At 40.8% G+C, this 21,664-nt stretch overlaps 1 protein-coding gene across 1 annotated transcript in view; it reads right to left on the bottom strand.

Moving 5' to 3' along the window:
* The window catches only part of arrdc1b (arrestin domain containing 1b), a 31,764-nt gene that overhangs the window by 5,654 nt on the left and 4,446 nt on the right, over window positions 1-21,664 (bottom strand). Inside the window, exons 2-5 of the mRNA XM_041059788.1 lie at window positions 10,264-10,374; window positions 4,977-5,027; window positions 775-929; window positions 196-378 (exon numbers count right to left, since the gene is read on the bottom strand). Of these exons, the coding sequence (XP_040915722.1) occupies window positions 196-378; window positions 775-929; window positions 4,977-5,027; window positions 10,264-10,374 (500 nt within the window). The remainder of the gene's footprint in view (window positions 1-195; window positions 379-774; window positions 930-4,976; window positions 5,028-10,263; window positions 10,375-21,664) is intronic.

The following is a 21,664-nucleotide window of genomic DNA, read 5'->3' on the forward strand; positions in this document are numbered from 1 at the left end:
TATGTTTAAAGCTCCAGAGTCCCAGCAGAGATTTATGATACATCTCTAAAAGGTCAATACTGAGTAAAATGGAAATTTCCACGGGGCAGTGCACACTGGCTGTGCTCATAATAATGGTATTTGGTGCAAAGACCATGAAGACACTCTCATCTTCACTTTTCTAATTTTGATTATATTCAATAATCCAGTGTTTACCTGTATGAGACTGGCCAGCACACATCCCGTGTCCTTCCCAGACTTGTTGTGGATCTCGGTAGCTAACTTGATGACCTGACCCGGGATGTAGCCCCTCAGGTCACTGCGAGCTTTCAGCATCAGGGTCCCCGTCTTCACCAGGAGGTAGCTGAATTTCTTAGTGGTCACAGCATAACTCGAATGCTGCAGAGACAGAGTCACAGGATAAATGTCTGTTTGTGTATTGTTAGTAATTAAGAAGTCTCATTAGCTGATGCTATGCTGATAATCAGTATCAGGAAACTGACAGCCATGACGGGAAGAGAGTGAACGGTAAGTAAGTAATGCAGTAAAGAATTTCATACTCTGCCATGAAATCAAATAAGGCTCAACCAAGACAAAGGTTGATCAAATAAAGAGATGCATTAGAGCTTTTCAAAGTCCCCTCTTCTCCTTCTGCCTCTAGATTATATACAAAAACTTTTTCAATCAAGTCCCAGGCTTACTCAGCAACAACAGGATGGACAGGTTTAAGTTTGTAAAAGAAATAAAATCAGTATTCAGGTGATGAAAAAGCATATTCGTGCACCCAGCACTTACTTCAATCTCAGGCACCTCATTGAGGTTTAGCAGGTTGAGTAGATAGAAGGGTCTCTGGGCTTTGTAGTCCTTTGAGAAGCGGGGAGTGTCGATGGCTGCTCTCACACGGTAAATAATCTTCCCAAATGGTCCCTCAAAGGAAGTTGGAGCAGCAACTGCAGAGGTGGTTGGGAAGAGGACAATATAGACACTACTTTGACACAGAGGACAGTAAGTGACATCTTTGGCGAAGTGAAACGACCAACACGGACATATTTTTAACATAAGATGGCAATAATGCCATGCCTGCAAAAGCAATATTAATCAGGCAAAAAATGTAATTATTTTTATTCCATATTGTTTTTAGTAGAGAGAAGACAGAGCTGAAATCTGTATTATCCACAAAGGCCTCTATCTGAGCTGTAGGGAGCCTTTCAGACTGATTCCTCGACATCTTGTCCAGAATGGAAAAGGGAGACTGTTTTTGTGAAAGTAAAGGACAGTGAAGGGGAGGAAATGGAGGGAAAAGACTGGAGGGCAGGAAATTTAAGAAGAGTGAGATAAAAATAACTATTTGGGGAGTAAGCAGCCAGACAGACAGAAGGAGAGAGAGGTTCAGAGCCAGAGGAGAAAAAAAAAACCCTACATCCGACTCAAAAACCTCCTCTGATATTGAGATCCGTTCCAACAATCTGCATATAAATAACCAAACAGGATGTACAAAAAGGTGATTAACGTGTTGTCAAAATAAAAGCCAAGACTCTCTGCGGCACTGTTCTTTTTTTCCCCCCTGATTCTCATTCAGATGTTAATGTCAGCGTGGCTGGTGGCTGCTCCAGGGACACATCTGCTGCTGCTGTCAATAAGAATTAACCAGGAGAGATGGGATGTTGTTGTTTTGTTGCAGACAGCTTGGCAGCAGAAACAGAGCGGTGGACGGACTGACAGAGGACAGACTGAAGCACCAGTCACCACTGCTCGTGGCTGAGGATTGTGTAGCCTTGACTTGTTCCTCTGAGCTTAGATGAAGACCTTCCTCTGACTTTCTGAGCTGCAATTGTAATTCAAGATGCAAACTTCGTTTTAGCAGGCAGACCGCAACACTTCCTTTTCAGGAAGGGCTTGTGTATCTATAAACCTAGAGAACACCTGATTTGCTGATCATAATATGTCTAGATGCCTAAGATAAACTGAGCTAAAATGGTTTCCGAGATGATGTATCCTAACCCTAACCCCTTGACATTTCCTCTAATGCCACCATGAGCTTCACATTTGTGTGTTCTTGCGAAAGTCTCCTCGGTTATTAGATGGATTGCCTTGATATCTGGTACAGACATTCATGTTGCTCTCAGGATGAGCTGTAATAACTTCGGTGATCCCCAGACATTTCATTTGGTGCCATTATCAGGTCCAATTTAGTTTAATGCTAAAACCCTGCCAAGCAAATACTGATTAGAAAATGAAAACAAACATGAGCAGACGTTTTACCTGTTATGTTAGCATTGCCCCTGAATGCTAAAAATGTTTTAGACTATATTTAATTTAAACTTTCACCTTTGACTTCAGAGCTGTACAGACCGAGCAGACATTTTACCTGCTAAATGAGGAAGTAAGCTGCTGGTGAGAACGAAATCTGTTTGATGAGACACAGCACACATTTCTCACCTACAGTAGTTTGTCTGACAGTACGCTCCCTGATTTGGGTATAGCAGCCAGTAACATTATCCACATACAAAACCCTCCTTGCGGCTCATGTGTTTAAATGTATCGCAGCTGACAGTTTAGTTTCAGAAATAAACAGTGAAATATGAGGGTATTTGGGGACTGTCTTTGTTTTCTGAGATAGAATCTGATTATCTGCTACTCACTGTTTATTAGGTTTATGTGTATAAAAACAAGGATGCTTATATTATACACAGAGGCTCATCTAGAAAGGATAAACGTTTATTAAAGCGCATCACTTTTCCATCTCTTTTGTTCTTCTCTCTTCTCTTCCTGAGCTCGTATCTCATGTCCCTCTGGAATGAGGCCATCCTGCATTTCATCTAACCTTATCTATCCCTCTAAGTGTCCTTCTGCTGAGTTGTTCTCAGCCTGCGATTTCCCCCTCGCTAAGAATTTCTTTATTTGTTCAGTGGGAAGTGATGGGGCCAGAACAATATCTGATGCCTCCCCTCTCATAGTCTTGAAAATAAAATAAATAAATAAAAACTGCTGATCATGTGCAAGGTTCTTTCCTTCCCAACTACATACTTCCGACCTTGTGAGCACCAGCAGGACGACCAACAACCCTCTGAACCGCACCCCATCATCATTCAAACCATTTCTCTGGAACTTTATCCAAATAACTAAACTGTACTGGCCTCAGCTGGGATTTTATACTTTTACTTACAAAACAAACTGACATGATTACAGATACACAACCACTAAACTGCTTGCTCATATCCTGTGGCTGTGTTGGTTATTCAGGCTCATTCTTAATTAGTGCATTTATTATTTATTTGGACAAATAGTAAAGTCATGTTACAATGGTGAGTTAAATGACTAAACAATAAACAGTACCACAGGGCTGTTGTATTTGACTGCATTCATTTTAGAAAGGTTTGCCTACAGTAAATATGTTGTGATGTAGCAATGAAGGCTTCAAAGCAGCTTCTTCTTCCTTTACTTCACAGCTTTCTGTAGTTGCTTTCATCAAACCGCAGGCAGATAAGACTTTTCACCTGACCCACTACTTGCATTATGAACAAGTCACAAGGTAAAATGGACTGATTGCATTCATGTAGCACCTTCATCCTAAAAATAGTGTAAAGCACTTTGCAACCCCTCTCATTTGCCCACATTCAGACACTGATGGTGGAGGAGCTGCCATTGCAGCCTGCACATCAGGGGATGTCTGGGTCCCACTGTCTTGCTCAAGGGCACTTAGACATGGATTTAGGAGCTGATCACATGAACAGCAATGCTGAGATTTTTAAACAACCTCCTGTACCTGCCATAGTTGTGTTAAATGAAAGTCCTAGAACTACTTTTTCAGCATTTGTGGCAGATTTTTATGAATTATTCACTTTTGTACTCCCTTTAAAAACACTACTGTCAGTGCAAACAATATAACACACATTTAAACAAGCTTTAAGGTCTCTATCTGTGTGTCTTTGAGTGGGAATTGCTATGACATTGCTCAGAGTTCACACGTAACTGCTGGCAAGGCTTTTTAGACTACACATATTTCCCATTTGACATGATATGAGGGTATTGTTTTGGGTCTAGTTATTCAGGTTATTTTATTTCAATAAAATGGAAAGGTTTTGGTGCGGATCCTGATCAGGCACAGATTCTGGATTTTTCTAACATTTGCAAGATTTTTTTTAATTTAAAAAAAAAAAAAATAATAATAATTTCCTCAATTCAACTTTATTGTCATTATATTCATACACACTGTTGTTCCAAAGAGGTGCAATCTTTACAAACTAGCATAAATGTTTGTTTTTATTCAATGAACTACATCACTTTATTGAATTGTTTAAAAATAAAGTACATCACTATGATGTCTCTACCTTATAACACTTGATCTTCTTTAAGTCAGTCTGTCTGCTGTACCAGCAGGGGTCAGTACGACACACATGATTCACCAATGAGCCAATTATCACTACATGATAGTTAACATTGCCCTGTGCTGATGTTCTCAAGTCTGAGGGCCTGAGAGGAGGGGAGGGCGAAGCACAGGGGCATGAAGACCAATTAAACAGTGACTGCACAACAGGAGGGAACACTATAAATAACCCAAACCACCCTGTGCTTCAGCCCACGCCTGAGAGAGCCTAAGATACTAGACAGACACTGCACTGTGTGCGCCCTCCCAGATGCCAAATGTGTTCAGCTGATCTTTGTGCTATTTGCTATTGCTATTGCATTACGAAGAGGCATCACAACTTTCATGTTTCTCTCACTTATATATTCTAATTGTGTTATACTGTAATGACTCACACATTCACACATTTCCATTATCACGTATTTTCGTGTCTGCTTTGTGTCAGAGACACAGAGCACGGGGCTAAATACTTTTGAAGTGCACACAAGAGAAAAACTCCCATGTTATCAGAGGTTATCACACCTGCATGCTCCTTCGGCTGACGTCATGTGGACTTCTGATAAAGCAGGTTTATGAGAAAACAATTACAGGAACTGAGGGCGTGCCCCTGTCATGGAGGAATGACACTCACCTGGAATGAGAAACTGGAAAGGAAAATTGTGTTCGCCCGCCGCCAGAGTTCCTGTAAAAGAGGAAGGTTTGTCAATAACACAGCAGACACAGAACGGAAAAGAAAAAAAAAATGTGATGATTCACTTGGTTTGCGTGTGTATAATTCTTTTTTATTTGAAAACAGATGCCTCAGGAAACATTAGATGTTCAGGTGAGGCACCGTGCCCATGGGGCTCACCTACTTTCCCACTGGGATGAGGTTTCTGAGACAAACAGGCTTTGTCGTTTCAAAGACAGCTGAGCTGGGATGTTTTTTTTGTAGTAAATGAAACTAGCAACTGAAACCGATCAGCCAGCGTCACAGGAAGCGATAAACTGTTGGTTGGTGTGATGGCCGACACATGTTGCTGGCAAAGTTGGAGCTTTTCTCAGCACAGTTAATCAATGATTTACAAGCACACTGAGGCCAGCAGTGATCGACCCAAGAATGAGTGCAGTCCTCTACTCTGTTATAACACGGGTCACCATCATTGTGCCAAGTCTGCCCTTTTTAGATTAAAGGACAAGCCTGGTTTTATTCTACATTTTTTCTTATTGTTACCAAGAGGAGACCAAAAACCAACAACCCAATCACTAATTTCATCAAACAACTGGTGCTGTAGTTTTAAAGAAAATTATCAGCTATGCTTTAAAACACATTTGGTGCTTTAGTGAGGATTTACAGTGTGTGTGGGATTGACTCAAGATAAACTACAGTGTCTGTGTTGTGTGAAGTAACATGGCACTGCAGTGCAACCGTGTGCTCACTAATGTGTTTTCAATAGTTTTTCAACAGTGGAGTGCCTCAGCACAGAGGGATTAGATACTCTATATCAGATTTTGGATACACACACAATACTTGTTAGTATGATCAATGTGTTGTTGGTTTTGGTCTTTTCATATAATTTGTTAACAGTAAAAAAAAAAAAAAGAAAAAGTTTTAACCTTTAAAGACTTGGGCAAAAACAAGAAATATACTGAATCTCATGCAGAGGAAGAAGAGAATAGGAACACAAAAAAAACGATAAAGACAGAAATGAAATGTATTTTTACACATCAGGTTAGAGATCGTTCAAGCAGCAGTGAAAGGGAAAAACAAACCTTTCTAAAGTGCAACAATGTCAGTCTGCAGTTTTTTTTTTTCTTCTGATATCATCAGACAACAGAGGGTAAAGAGAGCAGACCTCACTGTATTTTCAGAAACATGTGGCATTATGAGGTCCCTCAACAGGAAGTGCTGAAAAATATGACGAGGTGTTTTGAAAATAAAACATACTCTAACCTAAGTACATTTTTTTTCTGATTAAGAATTTGTTTCCTTGAAAAAAAGAAGCTCTTTTATCTCAGTTGTTCAAACACTGTGTGGTTATTATACTGTCTGCAGTGCTCAGATAAGACACCAGCTGGCTGCAGTACTCCGCCCAGACAGAAATTTTACAGCTTTGTTTCATAAATTTACCAGATAATTAGATCCCAGTGTTTCACATAGGCTCTGTAAACACACATAGCCCCAAATATCTTAACTGATATCTTCTGTGGTAGATGCATTTACTGCATGCACCTGTCTGTATACCAGCGTGTCACACTAAAAATTAAGTCACTCATTTTATTTCATTAAACATACTGTAGCTCTGTAATCAGCAATTACTTAGACATTCAAATGCTGCTTCTTGCTGTGTCACTTACAGACTGTATTGAGCATTTTTCATCCTTGTTTACTTCACAAGTTCAGTTAAATTGATATGAAGAGCATAAGGCGCCAATAAGGGCCTTTCCATCCCTGTCACACTGAGAGCACCTTGAGAAAACCGGGTTATTAATTCTCCAGCTTAGCTGACAGCCCAATTAAACTCTTCCAGAAAGCAACATGTCTCACCTCATTAGGGATGGGCACAACCTTTTCCATTGGTTTCAGTTTCCTGAGGGGAAGTGCTCAGACTGTGTGTGTGTGTGTGTGTGTGTGAGTGTGTGTGTGTGCGCGTTCGTTTGCATCATGTTTACTTATAGAAGAAGCAGTCATTCTCTGAACCCGCACTGTGCAGGTGTAAGAACTTATATATACTCATATATATACTCAACTGTAGAGAGCCAAGCTAAGTGGGTTTCCATATCACAGGTGCAAAAAGAAAAGCTTTTAAAAACACCATAAAGGAAAACAATTAAAACGGGGTCAGATTAGATCAATATATTTTATAGAGAAAGCTGTTAGAGATTCTCAAGTTGTTTAGTCGATTTGTTATAACAAAGATGAAAGATTTTTTTTTTTTAAACTTCTGTTAATATTTCACTAGAAACACCATTTCCCACAAGCCCTGCACCCTGACTGGTTAAACATCACCAGTTCTATGGGTTTGCTAGAGCTGTGTGGTCGTGGCAAGTTCAGACATGGCAACATTAAGACAAGAAGAGCCGAACTGAGCCGATGTCTTTTTTTAGACAGCCTAGATTACAGTTACGATGACATGTGCACTGACAAGTTGGAAAATTAGTTCTTTTGATGCCTACAATTTAATTGTTGGGGGGTCTTTGTCACTAGATTTACTTACTTTTCATAACCCTTTAGTGGCTTTTTTCAAAAAAGCACAAATCTAGTCACTCCTTGGACAAACCTTAGCTACTTCCTATAGAAGACAGTTGCCAGTATTGCCCTGTGAGCATAAGGCGGCACTTTCCCTCCACAGGCACACTTCTCTATGCTTCTCTATCAGACGATTTTAGCAGCAGCAGAACAGCAGCTTGGAAATGACTTGGAGTCTGCTGGGTAACATGTATCATAAACAGTCACTATTTCATACTTGTTCCATTGTCTGACAACAGAAACAGAAAAATGTGAATGAAAACAGCTTTACTGGGAAATCTACAGGGAAGAATCAAACAGATAAAGAGGTGACAGGGGCCAAACCTGCAAGTGGAGCAGCCTGGAAGTATTGTCTGAACTTCAACTCTCTACAGACGTTCTCTTCTTTTGTGTTGTCTAAATGTAGTACAACATACTGAAAGACTGTGTTCATGTACTTAACTGAAAGACAATGATACTGCAGTGGTTTTCCATTAAAATTACAGTTCTGGTGACTGGATTCATTTTTACACATAATGACAAACAAATACTGTTTGTGCAGGGATGTGTTAAGTATTATCAATGAAAACTGAAATATGAAAGCATTGGAAATGCTACAGTGGGCTCTGCCTCATGCACGGTCTAAATATAAAGCTGTCAATTTCTAAAACAAGCCTTCAGTGGAACCACGGTCACACAGCCGGAGGGAGGGAGATCCTCATTTCCCGAAGGTCATTAACCGACAACAGTGACAGGATGAAGAGTGGACTCTGACATCACTGGTCTTCACTCCTCCAACCGTCAAGCATCTGTGGCATACCACATTATCAGTCAGCCACAGTGGGTGTCTCTTGCTTTGTGTAGGAGAGTGTGTGTGTGTGCGCGTGCGTGCATGCGTGTGTGTGTGTAGTGGTCTCCTGTCACCCTTCCTGTCTCGCTCTCCCTGTGTCGCTCAGCCCTTGGGGGCAGAGCAGCCCATTTTCGGAAGAGAATGGGATATGAAAAAATGTCAGAGATAAAGGGGAGAACAGAGGGAGGGTGTGTAATGAATTATTTATGTCCTCCCCTGTTGCCTGTTGTTTAACATTATGTTCTGCACATGAATTTATGTATTGGCGTACTGAATGAGTTTTACTGTTGCTTCAAAGATCTTCCTATCTATAGCATTTGGAACACTGGGTAAATATTTATTCTCACAATTATTACTACAAAGTTTTTCAAACATTACAAAAACTTTACAAAACATCTATATCCATAAACATTTTTCGTTTAATTCACAGGAACTACTTGTTTCATTAGAAATGAATTTTAACAAAGAATTCTAATCCTTCATTTAAGTGCAAGTGGAAAAACCACAGTATGCATTCAGTTCTGCATTCAGAATTGTACTTGGAGATATGTAATTCTTCTCTGTTATTAAAGCATCTTTCAAATGATTTGGATGAGATAAATCTTTGTTTGTTTGTCATTAAAAATGTAAATGTAAAAACGTATGCTATCTATGTGATGGTTTCAGCCCATTTATTCTGTGCTCCAGTGTTAGATCTGTGTGAGGGAGGGTGCATTTCTTTTACATTATTATATTATTACAACTGACTGCATTAAGAGACAGTGTTTTAATGGTGTAGCTGATCAAGATGGAGCTAATTTGACCTACTTTATTTACTGTTGGGCAATTTAACTATAATAGTGCATCATATTTTGTATGTAAATTTCTAATATGCAAGTTACCTAATAGGAATGGCTGTCACATACATGTACTTTCCAGCAGTATATAGAAGGATGTGTATACCACATGTTGAAGAACACAGTCCTGAGAGTTAAATATTGAACTGCTCTGTGGTGTTTTAACCTGCCACAGTCTGATTTGCATTTACAACAGATTTCACGCATGCACAGCACATTTCGCCCTCTGGCTCTGGACGGTATCGGCAACACATACAAAAGATGGAAGATCACGCTCACAACAAAAGGTCCTGTAAGCTCTCGTTTCCGCAGGCGAGAGGGGCCTCAGAGCTGCAGGACAGGACGGTGCCCAGAGACTGCTAGGAATTATTAAACCTGTTCTCTGTGGAGCACGTCCAAGTTTCTCATCAGACACTGCTGGACACTGATAACCAAGCCTCACCTCAGAGGGGCAGCATGCAGAGAGGGAGGCTGAAACATCCCTACAGGGGCACTGTTACTGAGACTCACTGTGGCTTTTAACTCCTCACTACTGGGCTGCAGAAACCTGCTGCTGCCATTGTGAGATTAAGGCTGCTGCAGCAGATTTCCCATAAGCCAAATGAGGTGAAAGGCGGGAGCTTTCAGTCATGTCACACAGTGTTGTTTTGGCAGTGATGTGGAGGTTCTCGCATTTCAGTGCTCTCAGAGCGAGATAAATCAGTTCGTTTGTTATTCATGTTCAATGTTGGCAGATAATCAGCACAGACACAAGCACATGACAGTGTTGTTCTGTTAATGGACCATGCCAGTGTTTTTACACTGGTTTAAATAGCAAGTTTTGCTTAACTTCCAGTCACTGTGTAACAAATGAGATGGATTATCTCATCAGTAGAAAGAATTGAAGTTTATTCATTGTGTGCGTAAATAAACAGCTGTTGGAAATTGTATGTGCACCAACTGAGCAAAACATGAGAACTGATCAATGACCAGGATTAATGAGCAACCAACATGAAAACTGAAAAAAAAATTTTTATGTCATCACCTTTGTCAGCTACAGACAATGTGCTGTTGAAGTACTGCTCCTCCAGAGTCCATGAGGTGTCATTCATTTTGTTGGAGATTCCACATGAGCCCTGACAGTTCACCTTGATGGCTGCGAGAAGAAGAGAGAGAGAGAGAGAGAGAGAGAGAGAGAGAGAGAGAGAGAGAGAGAGAGAAAGAGAGAGAGAGAGAGAATAAGAGTCAATCTCATGTATGAAACTTTGCGTGTTCACTGGTGTTTTCATTGCACAATTACTAAGAAATTTCCAACATGCCCACAAAAAAAATACATGACACTGCAGGTAACAGTTATTTTCATTATTGATTCATCTGCTGATTATTTTCTTGATTAATCAGTGAATCGTTTAGTCCTTCTATTTTCTGTGCATGCTCGCACAAGTGAATCAAATCATGGTGTGACTTGTCCTTGTCTGTCCCTGTCTTGTTTTATCAGCACAGCAGCAGTAAACATCTACTTCAGGACAAAGAATGGCATTACACCAAAAAATGGTGCCAAACAGACATGAATTTTATTTGGGAAAGGAAACAAAGAGTCTATGGCCATGCAGGCGGCTCTGTGAGGATGACATGGTAACACAGCGCAGAACATACATGTTAAACAGGGCAGCTTGGTCCCAAGTAGTTTGGGCACCATAGTGTGAAAAATACAGACCAGCAGCAGCACAATGCACACTGATTATTATGAGAATGTCTCACAAAGACGACGTCTCACTAAATCATTTTGGGCCTCTGCTCCTGAAATGTGCATTTGGCTGCAGTGGTAAATAATCCGTCAGGAGAGGCTGTGAATGGTTTCTGTCAACAGATGGAGGAGAGGAGGAGGAACTTTACCAAGGAGCTGCAGTGAAACTAAAGAGGATACTGTGATTAAAGGCCTGGATAATTCAGGTTTGACTGGTTTGGATTGCATTACAGATTGTGCTTCACCTACAGGGTTAAGTTAGATCGATGTATTGCGAAGATGATGATGGTGGTGGTGATGATGACGCTGCAGCAGGTTAGATAAAGCTGAGGTCATATCAAGATTACTGGTGTTACAGCACGATGCACAAACGAACAGAAAAAGCTGTACAGAGACATTTTTTCTACTGAAAGTGAATCCAGTGTTTTCATGCCTATTTAAGTAGCAGGCCACTTGAAAAAACATGTAACTTAAAATAAGCAGAAGCAACACACAGACAAAGAGCTGTCAAATCAAAACCAGCTCTTCACAGTAAAAGCCTTCTAGCCAAGAGAAGTAAACGCATTTGGAGATTGCTGATTTCCTCTTTTATTTTGCTGATTGCTGATTGCATTGATCAGCTGATCAGGTTAACACAAGGGAACCGGTGAAGGTAATCAACATGTTCACCTCTGCCGCTGCAGGAAAAGACACCTGTCCTGTGACAGAAGTCAACAGTCCACCTACAAGGACAAAAAATGCTGAAGTGAGCAGCAGGAACTGCTCTGCATGTCAGCAGTGTGAACACAGCCTGTCTCTCTCTCACTCTCTGTATCACCCCTCCTCTCTCTATCCCTCTTGTCTTTCTGTTGATCTGTTGGCGAGGAAATGAAAACCCTCTGGTGCCCACACACACACGAACACACGAACACACACACAACCAAAACTGTGACAGAAGCCAGAGGATTAAACACAAAGATGGCCCAGCCTCAGTGTTATCTCAACATTTTGATAAGCAAGCAGACAGACAGACAGATAAGGCCAAGTATTGTTCTAAATGTTTGTTAGCAGTACCAATGTGATACCTACATTTCTTTACATCTGTCTTTCTCTGAGTATGAATGTTTGTCAAATCTCTTCTGTTTTTACCATCTAAAGGAAATAAGCCAAACATCTCAAATGTCTTTAAACTGACAACACTGACTTAAAAAGGATAAAATCTAACAAGAGAAAAGGTAAACATGAATAAGAATCTCTTCACCTGTCTGAGAGTAATGGTGGGAGTTATGGATGAATCATGGTATATGTTCAGGTGGCAAAGAATTTCAGGATATGATACATTTTCTGTTCCTCCAATTGTTTTTAGACTAAATGTCCAGAATTGACTCTAAATCTGTTTTGCTTTGGCACTTGTGAACATTAAATTCACTAAAGATTTCACATTGATGAAATCCTCCTTTTAATCCAACATTGCCATTAAGCAGTCATGATTGCATCACTGATTTGAAACATTTCCCACAATGGTCTAATACAAGCAGATATATGAGGAAACTGCCTCATAAAGAGTGTAAGAAAATGTCTACCTGTTGTCATCATATTGACCAAAGCTGACAGACAGTTCTTACACAGTGGTACAGACATGATTTTGTCACTTCTCAAAAAAAAAAAAAAAAGAAAAAAAGAAAAAACATAAACAGACTCTGATGCAAAAAATATCATGCCACAGACTGTGTTTGACCAATCACAGCTCAAACCCACACAGGAGCCTGTGATCCTGCGCTGGCATCACAGCACACACACACACACACACACACACACATTCAAAGTGGCAGATGGCTGTGCTCTCCACACCGGCAGGACTGCTGGCACAGTTCTGGTGAAGAGGGAGGGACTTCTGCTGCCGGTAAAGACAAAAACTAAAATCTGCAGCTCAGAAAATGGAGTGTTGCCCTTCAGCCAGTCACACTAACGTCCATTTATTTGGTCATTAATTAAACCCTGCAATCTGCTCCTCCAGCCATCTGCCTCATTCATGGGGGAGAATAATACCTTCATGCTCCACATTAACACACCCTGAGAGCTTTCTGGAGTCATCACACTCCACAGGAGCAACAACAGAATTGTAAAAGTACACAAATACGACAGAGAGGAGAGCCATTACTGTGACGAGATATTGTTTACAGTTGTCTGTTGAGGGACAGTGAAGAGCTGAGCCCATGAAAGGTCAGTGCAGGGGTAATCTGTTAATATCCCCGGCAGAGGCAGCAGCAGCAGCAGCAGCAGCAGCAGCAGGAAGAGCGGCAGCAGCAGAGCTGAATAGTGAATAGTTGTGTCCTAAGAGATTGGCTGTTTTGGCAGAGAGACTGGCTGTCTGTGGCTGAATAATGGGTCGGTCTCTCCGCATACATATGGAGCCAGATGGACCAGGAGTGGCGATGAAGTGTTTGATGAGTCCTCCGTCCAGACATAAAGAAAATGAGTCTCCACATCTCACCACAGACACATAAAGTCCAAAAACAAAAAGAATAAATCCTGAGAAACATTTCATGCAACACTAGTACTAATTTGATGTAACTGAATCATCAAGAAATCAAATAGAAATTAATAAATTCCTGACTTTGTCAATCAAAATCATGTAGAATCAGTGGATCAGTGTAGATATCCAGCCCTGCTTTATCTAAACCTCTTGGGGCTGCTATGAATCTGTGGAAACCAGAGACCAGATAATCTTTAGGATTTGGCCAGTAAATTTGAGCAAAATCTAAACTTTGTGTGTGAAAACATCACATTAAGCACAAACATGAAGGCTTAATCAAAAAAACCACATGAGGTCCCCTCCCCAGTCTAAGCAGCATGAGTGTTTAGTATCTCAAAACACCAAAGGTGCACCAGGCAGCAGCATTGCAGCGCAGCACTGAATTCTAACCCCACAGAGCTTATACACAAATGTCACTTCATTCACTGTGATCTGACAAAGCTCAACAGGCATTTACTCAGGACAGGTGCCAATCCAAGCATGTCATCACACAGATGATTGGACAAACTAACCACTCACCAAGCTGCCACATGTCATTTATGTCATTTTGATCTTTAAACATGGAAAGAATTTGAGGCAAGAAACTGGCTTTAAAGTCACAGACTGTCATGTACCAAACCTAGTGGAAGTAGTTCTTCAGAAACATAAGTTGAAAAATTAAAATCCTGCAATGCAAACTCAACTCACAGAACTTTGTTTTCTGAAGCCGACAGCTTCCAACTTGCCCTCACACCAGCAGCTACGGATCACATCTGGGAACTGCCAGGGCAGGAATCTACGCCAGAGGCCAGCTCTCCACAGAACAAACCACAGCCTCAGGGAGACTGACACTCTGTAGTAAGCAGCAGCAGAGCAAGCTCTGACTCAGCAGCTGTCTGGATTTGTTGCCAACGCACTGGAGCCTGTCCAGGTCCTCTGCATGGTTCAATGAGAGTGTCTGTAGGCAGAGATGATCCTGGTGCTACTACTCATTAGATTTTACGAATTAGACCGTGTGGGCAGGCAGATCCAGGACAAGCAGATGCAATCGATAGCATTTCTCTACATGGCTGCCAAAACATGACTGTTGCGTTTCATCGCATCACAAGGTTTTCTGATGTGGGTGAGAACAGGGTGTTGGTGGGTCATGGAGGATGTGGCTGCAAGCTGAAGGTGTGGTACTGAACTGCATCACTCAGGCGGGTGAGAGCTCTTTTATGCCGCTGAGCATCTGAAAAAAATATTCTCGTTTTCCTGCACTGGCAGAGAGAGACTCTGTGGTGCAAACACCACACCTGATGGTGTTGCAGTATACCTGGCCTTCAACAAAACCGGTTACTGGTTTTAATGTTGTGGCTGATCAGTGTATGAGTATTCCCTGTGGCTGTGTTAACTATTATATAGTTTCTTCTTATGCTTGTAAGAATATTTGGATGATATTTTGTTCCCTCACACTTTTTTTGGCAAAATCATTGATGACACTTTCCTACTCCTCCCTCTCCCTTTGCAGAGATTTTGTTCATCACTGCACATGTCCCTGAGAAACTCTGTGCCAGTTACACAATAGTGTTGTTTGCTCTTTCCAAGCAGAGCCATTTTATATTCTGACTTTCTTTACATTTACAGAGAGGATCATGTTTGTTCATTAGCATGGGTATTTACAAAACACTGACTGGAAACACTTTGTGGGATAAGACAAATAAGTCAGAACTTGTGTTTTTTTTTTTTTTTTACATCAGTACACTGGAAAAATGAGTCAGCTCTGGGGAAATATGTAGGGAAGTCGGACTGATAATGACAGTTCCTTATTCTAACTGATCAAACTGAGCCTAATTTCATCTGATAGTCTGAAGCACAAAGGAGCCTCAGTGTGTTTGTTTAAGGTCTGGACCTCACAGGAACAAAGCAGACTGCAAAAATCCCCAGCCTCTCAGACACAGGAGACCACAGAGTCTTTAGAACAACTAGGATTTCATCTGAGGTGGGTCAGGAGAGTGAATGAGATTAGAAAGGGCTGTCCGAATGACCTGAATTGATCAAGATTCCTCACATGCACTGAAAGGCTCCTCGGACGTCATTTACACATTCCAGCATAATGGGAGTTTCCCAAAGCAGCGTCTGTGTGATAAGAGTGGAGGGTTTTACACTGAAACTTCTGTAGAAATGCTACAAGCCTCAAAACCTGCATGCAGCAGCTCAAACTGTTGTCTCCTAAGGTTTGATAATTAAAAGGCTAATTTATTGATTGGCTTTTGACATAATGATGCTAATGAAGGAGCTTAAATTAAGGTTAAACCTAAGGTTAAATGTGTATTTCCCACTACTAGTTCAGTTTTGAAGGGCAAACCATCCCATGCTTGCATTATTCTTGGAGCTATCCTGTGTTTATCTCTGACAAAATGATTTAGCAAAAACATGACTTACAATTTTGTTTAGTCAGATCCGAGCTCAGATAGAAAGGATGTTTTCTGAGGGAGCCTGAGGATAATTATTTTTCTTGCAGCATTAACAACAGCCACAAATGACATGAAAACGAAATGCACTCACACAGAAGCCTCTGACTCTGAATATTTCTAAAGCCTTTTGTTAAAAATATTTCCAGTTTCTTCCACAAAGGTTGGAGCCTTCAGTCTGTACCACAGGACACCTGAGTAATCCGATGCTACACTTTACTACCTTCATTAAATCTTTAAGTGCTGCAAACAATTAGTCCCTCTCACTTTTCCAACATCTCCCCTCATCTCCTTTCTAATGCCTCTCAGTGAGACATGTCAAACATGGTCACCTGATCTTATGATCTATTACCCCTGACTGTAAGGGAATCCCCTGCAGAGCAGAGCCTGGGCTGTTCGTTCAGACATGTCCTGAGTAACCTCTCTGTAAGCTCAGTCACAGACAGAAATGCTGCACTGGGAGCTGATTCAGTGGAAAAATAAAAAAAATGAGTACACGCCTTCATAGCTGCTATCAGAGCTCTTCAAGCACTTTAACGGTTTAAGGAACTAGAAAGCCACAGGAATCAAATTCAGCAAATACAACCATCCTCTAAATGTTCCTTTGGTGGTTTGTGCTCGCACTACACCTCAGCAACTGTAGAGATTACGCAAATCAGACCAACAGATGACCTTTGTGGCGTGACATGACAAAATACAGTTGCCACATTGTTCTCTGAAATTTATTTTTGTGCTGGTTTGACGTTGGATGGATACTGAAGACAAGACAGTACAAAGTGGATATTATAGTATATCCTTTATTTAATCAGGTAAGCTCACTGAGACTAAGATACTTTCAAGAGCTACCGGTACACAATACCTTGGGTTATATCAAAGCACATACACTAATAACATCAAAAACAACCCCAATCTCTTAATATATCCAAAGTAAAAAAAAATTCAAATCCCCCAATGGGCAGAGACATTCCAGTTTTACAATCCTTTGTAATTGTAATTCCTTAAAAGTCTTTCTAACCTCATTATTTACTGGAGATGGGAAAAAACACAAATACACCATACCTGTCTACAGAGCAGTGTATTTTCATGGTATTTTTGAAATCTATGGTCATGTTAATATGCAGTTCAGTGTCATGCCTCTGTAGCTGCTGACAAGCCTTAAAGACTTATAATAATTAATACCATTAATCAGTTTATGAGGTTTGGTGTTTGCGTGTGTTTGAGTATCAGTGAACATCTGCATGTAAAATATACACAAACCACTGAATAAAGTATGTTTGAATTCATGTGTAAGAGGCTTATCCCTGCAGGACATACATCACAAACCAATCAACAGGCACGTAATCTGTACTCTGCACACTCACTCCCACATTATCCATCATGCTATATGAAATTTTCATATTTCACTGCATGAGGCTCAACAGCACAAACATGTAAGATACTCATGTTTTTGTTATCTAAACTGGTTTATCACGTGACATGAAGCAAAAAGGGAATTAATAATTTCATTCTCCAGACAGTTCTTGTATTTCACTATAGTGACATTTGTATGAGGATTGCTCAGGAATTAAGATGTGTAAACACTGCCACTCCACTAGCCTAGATCACTTTTGATGGTATCTATGTCAGCAGAGACCCACATTTAAGCTCGAGCTTCTCCCTTGTGGCAGTCTGCAGTGTCCTCAGTTGACCTGATCTCATTTTACTGGTTTCAGAAGGAAACAAAGCAGCTTGTTTTAGATCCTGTCTGGAATCAGTTTGCATCTTTAAAAACACATCAAAAATAAATTTTTAAGATCAAGATATTCAAGAAAACCAGCAGAAAGATTAAGGCAGAACTAGATATTGTTTTATAGTTTTACCTCCATAATCCTAAACAGTTGAGGCCAAGAGATCTGACTGTTATGTCAGAGTCAGCAATTCTCTTTTCATCCATATTTATTTTCTCATCAAACTCTTAAATCACTGCTGCGGCTAGATTCACTGTCAAACCCGACCTGCACTGTGTTTTGTATCCAGGCAAGTATGTACAGCAGAGAGATTCTCACTCTGCCACAAACTGCAGTCGCTGACTCTGATTGTTTGATTAGCCATTTACAATCAGCTGACACCCAACAGTGACCATGAGACCCTCTGTCACTCCCTCTGAATGTAACTGCAAGAATTAAATCGCAGCTGATTCAACCGTGTGGGTGTGTCTGAGCTGCTACAGTGGTCCGGTTGCTGTATTTGCAGCTGCAACAGTGGCATGCAGTGAGCACTGATATCTGACTCAATAGTATCATCCAAAGACTTCAATGCTACTTGTGCGATTGGTGACACTTGATCCATTATTATGAGCTAAACTTTGTAAAGAAGCAGCTCCCAGTCACTGCAGCTGCTTTGGAGAAGACTGAAATGAAGCTGAGTTTGCTAACTCAGTATGTTATAAACATGAATACCTTCCAGGTGTTTCAACTAGCATGGGTGACCTTTCCTTTTTAGGTGAAATAGATTCAAAAGTTACAGCTGCCAATGGAGCAGGACTTCTATTAAACCAGTTAAGGACAGCCTGAAACCCTCTGTCTTATTTGGGCCAGTGGGTAAAACACTGACAAGAAAGAAGAAACAAACATACATTCAGACTATGAAGTACTGCAGCTTCTAGCCCTTCACACACACAGTTTCCCACAAACTAAGAACCATGCAGTGTGCATAAATGCCAGCCAACCATATCTTGCTTACAAGGTATGGTAAACAAGATTGTGTGACTGACACAACCACAACAGTTTCAGTCAGCAGACACTCACATTTGAGAAACTGGAACCAAAAATGAATGGCATTTTTTTTCCTTGATAAATGATGATTAAAAACATTGCTGCTGAGTAATTTTCTGCCATTTCACTAAACAATTAATCTACTAATCAATTGATTGAGCATTTTATATTATTATATATTGTTATTGCTCCTTAGAGACAATAACAATATATATTGGGTGGCATGTCAGTGGTCGCCATCTTTGGTTGACAGTGTTGGTTTTTTTTAACTATACAACAATGTCAAACGGAAAAGACAAGTTTTAAGTAAAAATACAGGTGAGAAGGCAGAAGTTGAAGGAGGATTCACAGCACGTAGGAACAGATGGAATGATGATTGAAACCTCTCATGGCTTCACAAAAGCTGGGCTGAACATACACACAAACTCAGAGAGCTTCTTCTCTAAATAGGGGCTATAAAATACACAATATGTGTGTCCTGCAGCAAGTTATTCAGTGTGGTTTCTCGCTTCGCATCCACCAAAACCTCACGGCTTTTCAACTGTCATATCCCACACCACATGTCCTGCTTCTCTGCTGAATTTAAAATCGCAGCACCTTTTCCAGTTCTTTTGACTAAATCCACTTTGTACTGCAAAGTTTTCCTTTAAGAAAAAGAGATTCTTTATCTCAGTGGGATTAACTTGGTTCAATAGAAAGTTAAAGCTGCAATAATTAATGTTTTGGCCTTTTGGGTCAGAAGAATTCACAACAAGCTAAAAAAAGCAAAAAAACAAAAAAAACACACTTTAGAGAAAAAAATATCCAGCTCTGTTCCTCTTTCTTCACCAGATAGTTTGTCTGCTGTTCTGTGCTGAACAGGTAATGTCCAGTAGGTTTATCATAGCTTGTTTGCTAAAAAAAAAAAAGCTGCCCAGTGCTGTTGGAAATGAGGACCCTGAGACTTAACCACATAGTAAATGTTGCTTAAAACCAAAACTATGAGGAAAAAAAACATGAGGCTAAAGGCTTCAGAGTGGTAATTACCTGGGTTCATCTGCCAGCAAGTGACTGCTTTCACTTTACAAAAGTTCAGTGTAGCTTTAAATATAGGAAGTATTGAGATTATCTACTGACCACATCATGTTACATTACATTTTTATCTGAACAACAGTACACCTATAAAGCAACGTCTTATCTCCCAGCTGGAGTTTTCTATCTTTAGTTTCCTTTTTGGCAGCTCAACTGACATTTTACTTCACATTAGAGTGACGTCCTCTCTGCAAACTGCTTTGCCCTTTTTCTCATTTTGCAACACAGGAAGTGGGACAGCGTTTTAAAGAGGGTGTGTGGTAGGGTGGGGATCAGGGGTGTGTCTATGCTTATCAGGGGGAATGAGACAGAATCCTCTTATGACAGGCCTAAATAACCAGCCATGGGGTTAGATGGGGTGTCGGTTATGGAGGTCAAAAGATAGTTATTATTAACATGACTAAGTCCAAGGAGTGAGGGAGCAGCTGGTGCCAAAATTCCCAGGCTAACAGTACCAATTCTATGGGCACAATACACTGACTGATGATGTACATGTGGATTGATGCCACCCACCCACACTGAAGGGCAGCAGAGAGGATGAAGTCACTCTGAGTCACTGTAGTCATGTCCCTCTATTCTCTATTGTCTCAATTAACCAGTAGCTACTCACAAAACAAACAGAAGGTCTCTGAAAGATCATGGTGGCCTGTCAAGACAACAGAGAACTCATAAGAGAAGCTTAAAATCTTTATTCTTGTCTGTTTTGTTCTTACTGCACCTTTTAAATTTAAAATTACCTAAATAAATATGTAAAATAAAATGTTTGTTTTTATTAGATGTAGTAAGATTAGTAGCTGTTCCACCAGGATTAATAGCAGCTGCAGTAGCAGAGGAAGAAGACGCACTGGTAGCTGCAGTTGTAGCAGTTGCAACTGTACCAGTATTAGTAGCAGCAGCAGTAGCTGTACAACAGTTTCATCTAAAACAATAGACTTTTGTTATCTATTCATGATGAATTATTAAAGGGCTGACGTGTAAGAATCTGGATGCCTGAGTCCTGCGGTTTCAGTGCCGCTGCTGTTTTTAAGACAGATCTCTTATCAGTCACTCTCGGGCCACTGATGACGATCATGATTTACTCATGCCCCCGAGTCTAGACAGCCACACAGAAACCTCAACCTGCAGGGCAGAACGAAGAGCCACTCATTCACTGGATTCACTAATTTATCCTGTATCAGTTTCACCCCACTTTTCTCTGAATAGACAGAGTCCTGGCCTAAAGGAGATCAGCTGACTTCGACACAGTGATGAATAAACCACTAAAACAGCATTAATCTTGAAAACACAACATCGTCTCTCAGCAGCGTCTTTCTGCTTCTGTTTTTCTACACTTCCTGTTAAGTCTTCTTAAATAAGCTTGCACTACGTGTTCACAGTACATAATTCTACTTGGACAGCGTTAGAGGAGAGTAACCAGGGTCAAACTGGTTGATAACAACTGTCCACTGCTCTGTGGACAAGACTCAGAACAAACATGGCAGCAAAACCCACAGCCCTGGATGAACACACAAAATTCCTCGTTCCAGTGACTGAAACAATGAGTAACCGGATTTAGGTTAGTAACTTGCTGACTACACTATTCACTATAGCAGCAGAAGTCAAAGGATATGTTGGTGCAGCAAGTTAAGAGTGCGGCTTTGGACTTTGGACCGGCCTGAGATCGGAGGGTTGTGGGTTCGATCCCTCGACCAAGCTCAAAAAAACGGATACGGTGGTGGTGAAGGAGACGCGCCTCCCCTGCCTCTGCGACCATGGCTGTGGTGCCCCTGAGCAAGGCACCGATCCACTCCAGCTACCTCACTAGGCAGACCCCTGCCCCAGCGTCTCTAGTGCATGTGCATGCTTGTGTGTGCGTTTCGTTCACTTGGTGTGGGTAAAATGCAAAGAGTAATTTCCCCAGGAGGGATCAATAAAGTTATTAAAATTAA

This window comes from Toxotes jaculatrix, chromosome 16 (assembly GCF_017976425.1).
Source record: "Toxotes jaculatrix isolate fToxJac2 chromosome 16, fToxJac2.pri, whole genome shotgun sequence".
In the NCBI taxonomy this organism is placed as follows: domain Eukaryota; kingdom Metazoa; phylum Chordata; class Actinopteri; family Toxotidae; genus Toxotes; species Toxotes jaculatrix.